The 14,312-nt window shown below is 43.6% G+C and overlaps 1 protein-coding gene across 3 annotated transcripts in view; it reads left to right on the top strand.

The window, feature by feature from the left end:
* The first annotated feature begins 540 nt into the window (after positions 1 to 540).
* Positions 541 to 14,312, top strand: part of LOC104270419 (alpha-actinin-1) — a 45,715-nt gene continuing 31,943 nt past the window's right edge. For 2 of the 3 annotated variants that reach the window (XM_009864783.1, XM_009864782.1), the window contains exons 1-5: positions 541 to 651; positions 4,079 to 4,198; positions 11,875 to 11,961; positions 12,541 to 12,628; positions 13,575 to 13,653. In XM_009864783.1, the coding sequence (XP_009863085.1) occupies positions 627 to 651; positions 4,079 to 4,198; positions 11,875 to 11,961; positions 12,541 to 12,628; positions 13,575 to 13,653 (399 nt within the window). In that variant the 5' untranslated portion in view covers positions 541 to 626. The remainder of the gene's footprint in view (positions 652 to 4,078; positions 4,199 to 11,874; positions 11,962 to 12,540; positions 12,629 to 13,574; positions 13,654 to 14,312) is intronic. The other variant, XM_009864781.1, reaches the window with a different exon arrangement.

Genomic DNA, 14,312 nt, shown 5'->3' with positions numbered 1-14,312 from the left:
TGAGGGTCTCAGCTGCTGTCCCACAGTGTCAGTCTAAGGGCTACTGCATTTGCTGGAAATGGAGCAGACCAGAGGCAGTTGGCTGTAGAAAAGTGGTCCTTTTTTTTCCTTTCTCAAGCACTTGTCTAGAGACGAGAAGATCTGGAATGCTGTTTTCTGTTCTCCTTCATACTCTGTTGTATCATCTAACACCACTGGAGTCCCAAGCAATTCGAGCACTTAAGCATGCCTTCAAATCAGCTTCGAGGTATATCTAAACCAAACACAAAAAGTAGGGGCCTCTCCAGAAAATCAGACATGCTGGAGCCACGAAGTGATCCCTCTGTCATGGGAGCACCGTGCAACTTCTTTGGATATTTAGGTACCAATGCTTGTGCTCCATAGGGACAAGGTGGAAAAATTATAATCTAACCAGTGTTTAAATCTGCGTTACCATGCCTAGCAGCACTGTTTTGGTTCTGAATTGTTGTTTGGCTTCTGGGAAGATTACTGACTGTTTTTTGATTTTTTTCCTTTCTCTCTTTCCTGTGTTTTAGACGTTTACAGCATGGTGTAATTCTCACCTCCGCAAGGCTGGGACACAGATTGAGAACATAGAGGAAGATTTCAGGGATGGTCTTAAACTCATGTTACTTCTGGAAGTCATTTCAGGTGAGAGAGGTTCTGTGTGGTGCTCTCAAGCGTCCTGAGCATGTCTGCTCTGAAATCCATCCTCTCCATTTCTCGTGGAACAGGGACAGTAAAGGCAGATTTTGCTGGAACATAAGAACAGCTGCTTCCTGATTCAGAACAAATTTCTCCCTAACGAATGTCTTGTCTCCAGCAGTGTCCGTTAATTTGGAATGTACTCCAAGCCTCATGGACTGTGCAGGCTGCCCGCCGCCTTCCTGCCCCTGCCTCTGAGCTTTCCGCTGCCTGTCAGGAATGCGCAGCCTCCTGTGAAGGCTCAGGCAACGGCTCTTGCTGCTTGGCAGGACTGATGGAGCAGCTCTGGGAAGAGTGTGAGAATGCTGCACTGGCAAATCATACCAGAGCCACATGACAGTGGGAATAGGATAGAAGTTATTGGAAGAGGAGAGTCAAACCAGTAAATCTTCCGTGTCGTTCAGTTTCAGCTGTGACTGAAGTTTTTCCATTCTAGTTTTAATCTGAGCTCAGCACTCAGGCTTTCAGGGGAGAAAAGAAATCCCAAAGAAAAACAAAGTGCCAGAAAACCCAGTCTGAAATAAAAACAATGGCATGAACAAGTTAGGTCAGATTTTTTTTCAGTCCGTATCACAGATGTCCCACTACTTGACAGGTATTTCCCAGGGATTATTTCGGAAAAGCAGTAAACCCTACTGATGTGCTGATGAAATGAATACCTTAGTAAAGTATCGTGGGAGGCATCAAGGGGGGATAGTACTCTATGTAAGAAACTGGAGTTGTGTATTCACAGACGGTTTTGATGGCCCTTAAGCCAGTAATAGCAACCCAGTGACTTGCACTCCTGACCTTCTTAGTACGTTTTCTCATAAAATTACCATGATAGAAGCATTTGCATTGTCTTCCCTCTACCCCTCCTTTCCTTCCCTTCCCTTTTGCCAGCTCCTGCATAGATTCTGTCAGTATATGTGTTTTTCAGAATTTATGAACGAAGGATAAAACCTCTGGGTTTTTGCTCATGATGGTGGTTTGGAGGGATCAGAGTTCGAAATATTATCAGAGCTTTGCAGCACACACGTTGCTTCTGCAGGGCTTTTAAGCCTCCTGTGTGTCCTTGGCTGGGCAGATAGGAAGAAGTTTTCCCATCTGATGTGACTTCCTAAAGTGTGGGAAGCAGTGATGTTCTGTGAGGGGGAGAGCACCTCAGTCTTGCCCAGCCCAGTATCTTCTGATGGTGAGCTGTGCTGCTGATGGGTGCCCTTCCATCCAGCCAGAGCCCCTCAGTCGCCAGCCTTGTGGGAAACTCCGTGGACAGTCCTGGGTCTTCCTCGTTGTGAGTCCTCTCCCGTTGATCTCCGCGGTGAGAGGTAACAGTTTGGCTTCTGTAGAAACTGCCCCAAAAGATACACTTTCATTTTTTACCACATGCGTTTCCTTCCCCTGATAAAGCCGTTTTAAAAATAATACTACAAGACTGAAAAAGTCTAAGCTCCCATTTAGTACTTTTAAAATATATAAGGCTTCTCCCCCACACCAAAAAAAAAAAGGGAAGAAGGACTAATTGAAATTTTTCCTAAACAAATTTACTGTAAACAACTTCTGTGCCAACACTTCCTTGCATTGTTTGGCTTTTAAAGTACAGCCTAGAGCTAGTACATGAGAATCAGAGAATGGAAGCTAGTAGACCATTTTCATTGTCTCAGCTGGGAGAAGTACTGAGAAATAAAGCAGCGATGCAAATAGCTGAAAGTACAACATATTTCGTAGCAGACTTCCCTTTTAACAGTCTACATCATTAATAATGTATGCCCTGGAACCACACGAAGCTTTTCTCTGGAAATCTAAATTTGTAATAAAGTTCAAATTCAAAGGAAATAGCCATCGGCTTTGGAGACTTTTTTAAGTTCCAAAACAAAAAAAAAAAGATCCTAAACCAAATATCCTATTGTGGTACTTTGAGAGAGGGCGACTGCTAGTTTTGCAATTGCCATCAATTGCTTGAGGATCGCGTTGCTGTCAGAGGGAACAATCCTGCTCTGCCCAGCCCCAGGGAGAGCAGTTCAGATGCTCTCCCTTGTGTTGGCAATGCACACGCGGCCACAAGGTGAATGGGATCAGCTTGCTGTTCCAGCTGAAACCTAATCTCTTGTCTTTATTTTTCTTTTTGCAAGGCTAGTTTGCAGTCACATGAACTGAAGAGCGTGGTTATTTTTTAGCTGGCTCAACCCATTTGTTGACATTTGGCAGCATAAGTCTGCTCCAGTCTGTTGTGCAGCTATATGTAAAAAATGTTATTGTGAAACTGTCACAAAAAATGCTTCCACACTTGTTTAGAATGACCAGCATTATTCAAATGGAAAAAGAAAGCAACATACCATGACGTGTACTTGGGGCTCCATTAAAGCAAAAGAGATTTTTTTAATCCTAGGATGCAGGTAGCACCGTAAATACATCTTTTAACTTAAATTGTCAAACATCAGTGTTTCATTTTGAAAGTGAATCTGGTTTTATCCTGAAGCTCGAGAGCTAATGACACCAGCCTACAGTAATCACTCAAACACTTTTAAAGGATTTTCATTTCTAGACTTTTTTTCCTTTATAGGGCGTGGCTATGGAAATAATCTGGTTTTTAGCTTTTCCTCACTCCTTTGTCAAGAAACAAGCCACCCAGTTTTAGAATGAAAAAGAGTTCTCTAAAAAGTAATTTTCCTTCTCACACTTAAGCCTCAAATAAAGGTTTTGAGTCAGCTTACATTGACCTAAATATTCAGGTTCAAGATATAGCAGACTTTTGGAATTGTATAGGTCCGGTGACTAATTACATGCCTAGACTTGCCCATTTGATCTCCTTTTAATTATCTCATAATTTATTTTTTTTTTCAAAGGGCAAAACCTGCCTGCCTTTTGTCTAGATTTTTTTTTGTATTATGGAGCTTGTGGTCTGAAATCAGCTGTTCTGTTCATTTTGTGGTGTTGTGAGTCACATACAGGGGGTTCCCAATGTCCCGTCTAATTATGTTTCTAGTAGAGGTTCCTTTGAAAAGTTAATTTGTCTATCTAAGCTTTACTTTGCTAACTCTATGTATAGAGTTAGTGTTAATAAAAGTAGATTGTGAGCATAGTTACAGGTGGCCTATCAAGAAGGGTGTGATCGCCCCTAATGCAGCTCTTTCTAACAAATAAGTTCAAGAAAGTGCTTTTCTGAATCTTCCAGCTTTGTTCCAGTCAGGAGCTGGTGTTTGCCCTAAGACTCATTTCTATCAGAGATTTACCTGCTCTTAGCTCAGAGCTAGGCTGAGAAAGGATGCAGGGGGGTCTGACCCTGCCTGGCTGAGCAGCGGGAGCCACCAGCATGGGGAAACACCCACCAGGGAAGAAGGAGTTCGGAATTGGTGTCTAATGCCTTCTTTTTTCTTTTTTTTTCTCTCACTAGGTGAACGTTTGGCTAAGCCTGAAAGAGGCAAAATGCGAGTGCACAAAATATCCAATGTGAACAAGGCCTTGGATTTCATTGCCAGCAAAGGAGTCAAACTAGTGTCTATTGGAGCAGAAGGTAAAGAAATGAGCTGATTTATCTGGGCCCAAGCTGTGATTAGCCATTGCCTTTCTCTCATGGCTGCATGTCATTTCTCTTTACACCCCTCTAGCCCTACCATGTCCTTGTAGCATCAGCTGTGGAGGGAAAAAAGGGGCCTTTACTCTGGATTTACATCCCACCTTCACACCAAGCTGCCAAACCTGTTTCCCACTTGAGCTTATTGGTCAGGTCCTCCTGCTTTTCTCTTGATTCACATGAGTTAAGGTAAACATGGAGCAGTAAACATGGAGCAGTGGCAAAACCAAATAAATTGAGGTGTTTCATTCTTGAATGCACAAGTCCCAAGTGGGGTATAGCAAGCAGCTGCTTGTATTTAGCTTATTGCTGAGCTCCTGGGAAAGATCCTTTGTTGCTGTAGGAAATCCCATGGGGCAAAGCCAAGTGCAGTCCCCAGCACAGGTCAAGGGTCCCAGAGGCTCCTATTTTCAGAGCTTCCAGTCTTCCTGTTGGGCACCCCAGAAAACTGGGTGCTCTGGCTGGAAGCCCACGTATCGCTGTGTAGAGACCATTGTGGGCAGCACCAGGGATGCCCTCGTGTCTTGAGGCTCGTGGAGACATGAGGGAGTTGGGTCGGATTTCCATCTTTTTAGCAAAGATGGTGGGTGTTCTGCAGATACGCCACCCGAGATCCGCAAGGTCTTCCAGGTTAGTGAGATAGTTTGATCTTTTATAAACCCTAACAAATTCTCATCTTATCTGGATTGTGTTTTCATGACACTTATTTTCCTCTGCTCTGGACCCGTGTGTGAGCCTTGTCTATGGACTCACGTTGTCACTGTTGCTGTGGAGACACTCTGCTTCTGTGGTATTTCTAGGTTTGTCTTTTCATGACCATGGAAAATGAGGGAGGTTTGTTATCTGCATCTTACAGATGGAAATACGTGGTTTCTCCTGGGGAACTCATGACAGAGCTGCGAAATGAGCCCATGATACAGTTCTGGATGAGCATTCCTCCTCTGGGAGAGTGGGGCTGCAGGGCTGAGCCTCGCCTGTTCTTAGCCCAGATCGGTGCAGTGTTGGCATACTGTCTCCAGTTTTGGCCTTTAAAGCCTGCTTTTGGGGACATTTCTCACAACATGTGCCCACCCTATGGCCCACTTGTTCTGTGTCGGATCAAGCTGAATGCCTCAGCCACTGCATGTGGTTATGTTTACTTTACCAAGACCTTTGCCTCAGTGTCCTGCTTTAACTTTATGGAGACTTTGGAGCAATTTGAAACAAGGGCCCAGGGACATTGCAGATGCTTCTTTGCTGCTTTGGTGTTTAATAGCAAAATGCAAGAGGTGAATGGTTTGGTGTTGATATTTTGCATGCAAATCTTTTCAGTTTTCTCAGCTTTTACCCCAGGAGCAAAGGGAGGGTGTTGCTGACTCTGAGTAATGTTTGATGTAGCAGAAACAAATATCTAAGGTCATTTTATGCCCTTACAAAAAAGACTGATGCATCCAGTGGCTGATATAGTAATCTACGTGGGATCCTTTTCAAACTGGAAGTTGCACCTGGAGCCAGAGGTCTTCTGCCTTAAGAAGGCTCCTGCTGTGATTTGGACCTCAGACAGACATTTGGAGACATCCTTCTGGGAACCTAGAGCACGCATAAAACTTGTCTTCCCTGCTCTATTCCCTTTTTTTTCTCCTGATTCTGCTCTCCCTAGCACTGGTTTGCCTTTTCCTCTCCTTTCGCTGTATTTTTCTTTTTTGTCTTCTGCTCCTGAATTGGCTGCGACTTAGATGTCATTCGTAAGTAAAATGGTCTGTGACCAAAGGTTTCCCGGGCCCAGTTATTCAGTATGGATTCATAGCAGTTGTCCTGTTAGAAATTGGCTGTGAGGTGCCATTTTGTGACAGAAGCCATGATTTAGATCAGCCTGATCGACGATCCTCCCTGCCCCTGCCAAATATTCCTGGTCCTGATGCCCATGTAGCTGCATGGTGAACTCCTAGGGGTTGCTTTATACTACCAAAGGTAGAATAAAAGGTAGTATAAAGGTACTTCAGTATAAACTGAAGTTTGGACCAAGGTCAGCTTTCATTTTTATACAGAGCTGTGGTGCCAGCTCAGGCAGTGTCAGTGTGATAACAGCGTGGGGTCCCCCAGCCCAGGTCACTCTGATGGTCACCAGGAAATATAACCTGCTTCAGGGGCTTCTTCCTGGTCCATCCAGGCTCTTGGTGTGCAGTGATTATTACACATTAGCTATAAAAAGTGTCTTTTACTTCAAACAGCACAGCAGTGCCTCTGTCCCTGGAAGAGATTATAAACCTTACTGGAGCATGAATTTTAAGGGCTTGCTTTCTGACTTCAAGAAGACATCATGCAGCAGCAAAGTAGAAGATAAAAGCCAGTGAGGCAATCATAATGCTGCACCAAGAAAATGAGCTGTAAATGCCTCAGGTTGGACTGATCCAGGAAGTTTTGCAGGTGTCTTTTCTCCTGGAGGCAAAAAACCACCATCCAGTAGCAGTGCGGTGGGACTGGCTAGGGCAGCGTGCTCGACACCTTGAGGTGGTGTGCTTCATCTCCGGGTATCTGCTGGGCAGCAGAGTTCTGTGTGAAGGGTCTGCAGCCTAGCTATAGTTCTCTGTGTACGTTAGACGAATGGTGTTGGCCATCAATGTCCTGGCTTTATTTATTATTGGTTTTTGATGGTTAAAAAATAAGCTCCAGAAAGAATCCCAAGGAGGCTCTCAGGTTGGCTTAAGCCTTGTGAAACCTTGTGTTTAATCAGAGTGGAAGCCAACAAGAATGTTTTCATGGCGTTTATCTCACATTTCATCAAATAAAGATCCCTCTCTGCTGTTTGCAAGCCCAGCTCTGCAGCCGTGTCCCAGTGAAGGAGAACCAGAGTAGAAGAACACTTCCTACACACAGCACGGGTGCAGGACGTACTCTGTGTCTGTGTTCTGTGGAGGGTGAACTAAGCAAACAGAATAAGCAATGAGGGTGAAGAGCTGCTTTTTACATCTATCTTTAGCTGTTAACAATTCAAGATGATTCTAAACATCTTTGTTAGCCAGGGTCTATAGGATCAAAGCAGTCGTGGCATACAGCAGATCTGTGTAAATCTGGATCAAAGACCTGGTGCAGCATCCAAATGATTTTTCATCTGCTTTTAAATCTCACTGTCATCTGACACCTCAGGAGCCTTCTTTTGCTGTAATAGATTCCATACTGCTGTCAAATGCTCCTGGGATTTAACAGATTGAATAGGTCAAGTATGTGACCCTAATACTGTTTTATTCACACCTCTAATCTGCATGGAAAGTTCCTGCTTTCTTAGACAGATGTGCCTCAGTTCAGTGTAGAGATAACTTTGGATGAACTGATCTCTATTCTCACCTGCCCAGGTGAAAGGAGAAATAAAGCTCAGGGGTTTCAACAGTTGCAGAAGTCCCGTCTGAGCACAACACCAGGCAGAGCAACCATACATTGACGGTGGAAAGACAAGTCAGATGAGCGAAACAGAGCGTATGGATGTCCCTGCCCCCTGCCTGCTCACAGTTAGGGAGCCGAGATGTACCCCCCAGTCAGCAATGCCAGATATCTGTCCTGAGCCTTGCTGGACTATGGTTAGCCACATGCTTTCTGAAGACAGGGGCATGGATGCTTGTCCTGCTTTTCTTGACTTTTGTTAGGATAAACAAAATGCAGAGCAGACTTCCTTTTCTGTCGCCCTTGCTGCTCTGTCTCTGATTCCCAGATTGTAACACTGGCCTGCCAGCCGTTCATCCCCCGCAATTCCCTGTCTCCATGGGGTGACCAGAGGCTCTGCTCTCATGGGCAGTTCAGAAGTACCCACAGAGGGGGATAACAGTTTCTGTAGCACTGCTTCTGCTTCTAACTACTCAGGCCAAAATTAATCATTTTTGCATTTTTCAGAATGAGTTCATGCATTTAAGAAAGGTGGTGGCATTTTAAAAACCACATCTATGTAGCCAGCCAGTCCTGCTCCTAAGGACTGTGTATTTGTCAGACCCTTAATTGGCTGTCAAACAAATGGACGAGAGTACCGTATTTTTTGCATAGCTTGTTCTTGGTATTTGGTACAATAATGGGAAACGGAGTGGAAGCATATTCACTGGTGCAAAAAATTTCCTTCCAGTGGATGCAGATGTCTCACCAGCTTTAGCCAGCAACCGATCCGCTCCCAAGCTGAATGTAGATCACATGAATAACCTGTACTTGCTGCTGCGGTTCAGACAACAGCTGCTGGTGGAGGAGGAGGCACAGACAGCACTTGCAGAGGTCCTGCCTAGGAAAAGTACTTGGAAAGCACAGTCAGGCAAAAGATACCATCTGATTATTAGCCTTTTAATACATGAGCTGGGCTCATATTACTGAGCCTTACTTGTATCAGTAGGGGACAAACATGGTATCTTTAATTAAGCATTAGATTGTTCTAGCTTTGTAGTGTTATGTTCAGTTTTTTAACAATTCCCGTGGAGTTTCTTTCTCTCAATCACCAGGAAACAGGCGGCTTTGTGCAAACCTGTTTTGCAGCCATGTTTTTTTCACTTTTGTTTCTTGGCCGTATTCCACTCTATTAGAGAGCGGCTGGCGGCAACTGAAGGGCGCTGAAGGGATCCTGAGGGAAAAGGAGGTTGGCATTGGGGAATGCAGAGGTGGAAAACCAAGTGAGTGGGGGCCAGAGAGCCCATGGCCTTTCTGAGAAGGCTGGCTGACTTTGTAACCAGGTTGCCAGGAGAAGTTTTTTAGCTCCAGAAATGAAAAATGCTTGCTCACTTCTAACAAATAATAACAGTTTTATCAGCTGTATTTAAAAGAAAAGAAAAAAAAAACGAGAATAGGAGGAAAGGACTGGAGATCGTGTGGTTGGTTAAATCTGCCTCCTGGGATGGATCACTCACTAATCTCTTTGACATCAGTATCAGCTGGGTGAGTGGTGGGTTTTCTCTGTGTCAAGCAAAAGTAAAATGATGTGTAGAGATGAAGTGATGGAAATATTCTGGGCTTCTTCCAGAGCAGCTTTGCTTTCATAGAATGCATTGAGATAGAAGAGACCTTTAAAGGTCATCCAGTCCAACACCCATGCAGTGAGCAGGGACATCTTTACCTACTTCAGGTTGCTCAGAGCCCCATTTAAGCCTCACCTTGACTTTGGTGCAGTGCTAAGGAAGAGTCAGACATGGGAGCAGGGAGCACACATCTTCCTTTTTAAATGAGCGATGCATTGAAGAGGGCTGGGGTAAAAGAAGTGCTTTCCACCTTAACTCCACCAGCTAACTTTATAAAACTGGAATTTGAGAACGTGACCGGAGTGTAGTGCTGAATTCTAATGCCACATTAGCAACTTAACGCCATCTGGTTTTATGAGAGTATCTTGACCTTTATTTCCAATTAAAATCCATGGAACAGTAATATTAATTACCTGTTTCTGCTCACTGATGGATTTATTAGTGTTCGCAAAGCATTTTCAACATTAAAGCATTGCCATCAGATTTTAATCTAGTCCATTAAGACCTCAATTTAGTTTCAGATCTTCAGTATATCCTAGGGTCTTCCTGCCAGCTGCTGTGGCTTTTATAAGCATTGAGGTTTTTTGCTTTTTGAAAATCCCCACAAAGGTCTATCACATGAACAAAACAAACAAGCTGAAAACAAAGGTGCTTTCTTTTATATTTTAGCTGTAGTATCTCAAGCATTTGTAGCAATAGTAAGGATTTTCCTTGTTGATTGTGGGGCTTTATTAAAGGGGTGAAAAATGCAAAGAAGCACAGAACTGAATATACTTGTCGTCTCGTGACATTTTCTTACAGCAGCCTAGCAGACAACCCCCTGACCCCAAAATACCTGTAAAAAATTCATTTGTGAGGAAACTGTCAACAGTGAAACATAGTTTTTTTGATTCCACCAGCAGTAACGTTCTTTTATACTGCAGTGAAATATTGTTAGGTATTTAATTCCAGGCAAACTGATACCCCACCGGGATATCTTGTGTGTACTCTTGTGTGCAAAAAGGAGTGGACACAGGGTTTTACTGTGGTAGAACAAGGTGGCATGTCTTGTTTTCTGTCTTCTAAATCTGTAAATCCCTAATGCAGATGTATGTCAAAGCATAGCAGAGATTATCCTTCTAATTTGCGCTGGAGGTTGCACCACATGTATCGCTAAATCACAAGCTTTCAGGAATTTGGACCAGATGGACACAGTTTCTGAAACAGTGTGTTTGGGATGCAGGCTACTTATTTGTTGGGTTTGAAGGCACCAAGATTCACATTTTGAAAATTCTTCATGAGAGGAAAAGCTTTTTTTAATGGCTTAATAAGAACATTTCATGTATTGTTACCTTCGTGACAGGATCCAGACAGGTGGGAGTTGCCTATACTGCAAATTTCTACTTGCCCCGGAGCATGAAGAGTTCCTGCTGGGCAGCCTTATGGAAGCAGTGGCACGGAGGTGTCTGCAGTAGTACAAAAATGGTTTCTGGCAGCCTTGTTAGGACTTGAATTATTCTACCTCCAAACAGTAGGTTAATTCTAACCTTATTCTTACTGAAAATACTCTTGTAACTTGTCAGTTGTTTGTGAAAGATCCTTCTGCCATCAGGAACCTGCCAGAAAATGAGTAGAAGGCGGCAGCTCATCTAGTTTTATTATCCAAAGAAATGAAGGCTGTAAATTTTATAATGTGTATATATAGTCTTTGTGGAATTTTTGTAGATGCTGAAGATCAGCACTTGAAACCCAGCTGCTCACCGTTTGGTGATAATCTATACATGGTGGAAGCCCCTTTCTGGGCTAGAAAACCTTCAGTGCCTCCCCCTGGAACCTTGATCCCCTGTCCTAAACAGATCATACCTTACGCTCAAGCAGTCACTTGCTAAAACCTCTGAGTTGTTGACCTGTGCTGATTTATTTGTGGAGTCCGACGAGCAGTAAAGCACAGTTTGCTTATCATATTAGTTTATGTTGTGATCTGTTCAGGCTGGTCAGCATGAGTCGTTGCTTCATCTTAAGCAGGGTGCATGTACTTTGAGGAATGCACTCTCGTGTCTTTTGGCAATTATATGACTGAAAGAAGTCCCATACAGGCAGTCTGGCGTATTTAGGCTTCTTTGAAATTAAAAGAAAAATTGGTATTTCTTAGTTTTCTTGGTGGTATTTTGTTCACTCAACAAAAAAAGTTGCCAGAGCTCATCAACACGGGGAATTCTCACTGTTTCTTCCAGTATAATTACACTGGGGCAGTTGTGTAGGTGACTTGGAGTAGACATACAAGAGTAGGAGGGGAAGGCTTTTCATTTTCTCAGGTTGGCTTATATGACTTCCAAGTGATCGGAATTAAACCTGAACGAGGTGGTTTTAGGCCCCTGAGGGGAATTATACTGATGTAAATTGGCCCTTACTCCTGGTCTTTTGGATCATCAGCGTCTGATTTACACTCATTAGTATGCTGCAATTACCCAGTCTAATTACTGGGTACTACTGGGCAAGACTGCATCGTACCAGCAGAGCATTTGGGGAGGTGGGGAAGAACAGTTGTCAGCTGGAATTCCAGTTGTCCCATCTGCCAAATTCAATGCTCCCCAATACTCCTGTTTTACTAGGATTTGACCTTGGAATTTGATGCCTCCTAATTTTTCTATCTTTGTTTCTTTTTTTCCCCCATAGAAATCGTGGATGGCAATGTTAAAATGACTCTTGGAATGATCTGGACCATCATCCTTCGTTTTGCCATTCAGGATATCTCAGTTGAAGGTAAATCTTAGTTCTTCCCGGGCACCATTCAACAGCGAACAACTGGGATAACTAAATGGCTTTGCCACTTAAAAGGCCCAGAATGTGCCCTTAGGCAAGATCCTAGGGAGCTGCCCTTCCCAAGCTGCCTTGTCATCTCACTGCCATTTCTAGCCAGGGTCAGGTTGAGAAGGAGTTTTTCACATCTTCTTCTGCTAAGAGATTTTAAGAGCAGCTCAAAAGGAAGGATGAGCCTGAAAGCCGACTTTGATGTTGGAAGGTGTTGCATTTTCTTGCAGGCTGACTCAGGAACTAACATTGAAAATGGACCTGTCTTTTACAAATCTTATGAAACTCTCCTCTCTAATCCCGAAGATTCTCCTTATTGCAGAACCTCATTCAGAAAGTAATGGTAACAAACCCATCCCGGTAGACTCTTCCAAACAAGGAATTTTCTGACAAGTGGAATTAAATAAAGCACAATTCAGTGCAGTCTGTACCAAAGATAAATTGGTCATGTTTTTCTAGCATATTCTCCAGAGACTCCTGCTTTTGAAGAAAATGAGTTAATTGGTATGTTTTCTTTCTTTCTTTCTCTAGAGACATCTGCTAAAGAAGGACTTTTGTTATGGTGTCAGAGGAAGACAGCCCCTTATAAAAATGTAAACATCCAGAACTTCCATATCAGGTGAGTTACAAGAGAGATCTTAACTTTACGATCTGTGTTATTTTCATATGTCTCTTGGTATGTTCAACAATGTTCCTGACAGACCTCCCAAGGCAGTACAGATGCACCTTACACAGTAACAGTGTAGTCCAGAGAGACACCTGGGAAATTAAGGGCGGAGCTTATAAGAGGGTCCAAATACCTACATCCTGATTACTATTTCTGGTTACAGCTGCTGGTTTTGTAAAATTCTTCAGGGCATTAAGTCCTTGGAGAGCAGCATATGTGCCACCAGCTAAGCAAGACAGCTTTTGCTCTGTGAAAACCCTGAACACTTTAGGAGTCATGAAATAAGGGCTGCACAAGACACTTTGTAGTATGACAGAACTGGGAAGGATGATGGGTTTTCTTACTCTGCTCTTAAATTTTCAAATTGGCAGGTGTTCCAGTGAAGATTCTGCATAATACTGCTTTTTCCAGCACATCTTGGAGGGCTATGTGAACCGTATAAATGTGAAGCACCTTTTTTTGAGAGCTTAAGAGCCATTCACGCTAACCAGTATTATAGTGGACCTAGCTATGGACATCTGCCTTTTCCCTAAGAAATGCACTTATATTCCTCCTTTAGGGCTTGTGTATCTACACCTTTTTTCAACCCTGAACTCTACAGCTGTGCTCTCACGCTCCACAGGATGTGCACAGAGAGTTCAGCACAGAGAGCTGGCGAAAAGGAGGTGGCAAGGCAAAGGGCAAGTCCTAATTGCAGTAGATTTTTATAGGCATTGAAAGGAGTCTTTACTGCAGTCTCATCCAGGTACAGGATGTGCCTCCTTCCCAGCACTTAGAGAAGCACTGTGAGCTAGAAGCTAAACCAGAATTAGTCATCCTTCATTCCTTCCCTCATGCCCGTCACTGTGCCTCTCCCTGGCTGACTACTGTTCATTGTTCTCCTCTGTCTCTGTCGTAGTTGGAAGGACGGCCTTGGTTTCTGCGCTTTAATTCATAGACACCGTCCAGAGCTCATCGACTACGGGAAGCTACGAAAGGTACAACTCAATTTGTTTGTCAGACCAGATGCTTGTCTCCTTGGAAGTAAATAGGGAGAAGAATTAGCTTGATAAACATAATTGGAGGACTTCAGCACAAGCTGGCTGTTGCAGGATTGCGGGGAAGGAAGGAGGGATGAATCAGTACATTCAGGCTTCTTAGTGAAGCGTGAACTTAATGAGCTTCCTGCTTGACTTTCCCTGCTTTCAGACTGCATTATATGAGACACACGTGCCCCAGTCCTAGCTGACGAGCAAAAGCTGGCAAATTCAGATGCCAAATGTGAGACTAGTTCTGTGCTAATGTCACAGATCAACGAGTCAAATCAGACTTAACATTTCTGTGGGGAGTTGGATAGGTACCTGGTGTTCAAGTGTGCAACTCATTGAGGGATCCTTGGACCCTCACAGGACACTTGCCACATGCTTTCAACTTAGCACTGAGCTATCTGCAGTACTGGCCATCTCCTAGCCTGTGGGTATCAAGTGCCAAAAAAAGCATTCGCTGTAACAATTTTACTTCAAAAATTGCCACTGGTAACATGATATCTAGCTCCTCCAAAGTTTGCTTCCTGTGTGTCTTGGAGACAAGATTGCCAAGTGGAGGATGAAAATAAGGGCAAGGGAAGACCAAGATGCGTTCTTATCCTACTGGCATT

Source organism: Apaloderma vittatum, unplaced genomic scaffold (assembly GCF_000703405.1).
Source record: "Apaloderma vittatum isolate BGI_N311 unplaced genomic scaffold, ASM70340v1 scaffold41952, whole genome shotgun sequence".
NCBI classification, from domain to species: domain Eukaryota; kingdom Metazoa; phylum Chordata; class Aves; order Trogoniformes; family Trogonidae; genus Apaloderma; species Apaloderma vittatum.
The sequence above is the reverse complement of the archived record's forward strand: the minus strand, read 5'-3'. Positions and strand labels throughout refer to the sequence as shown.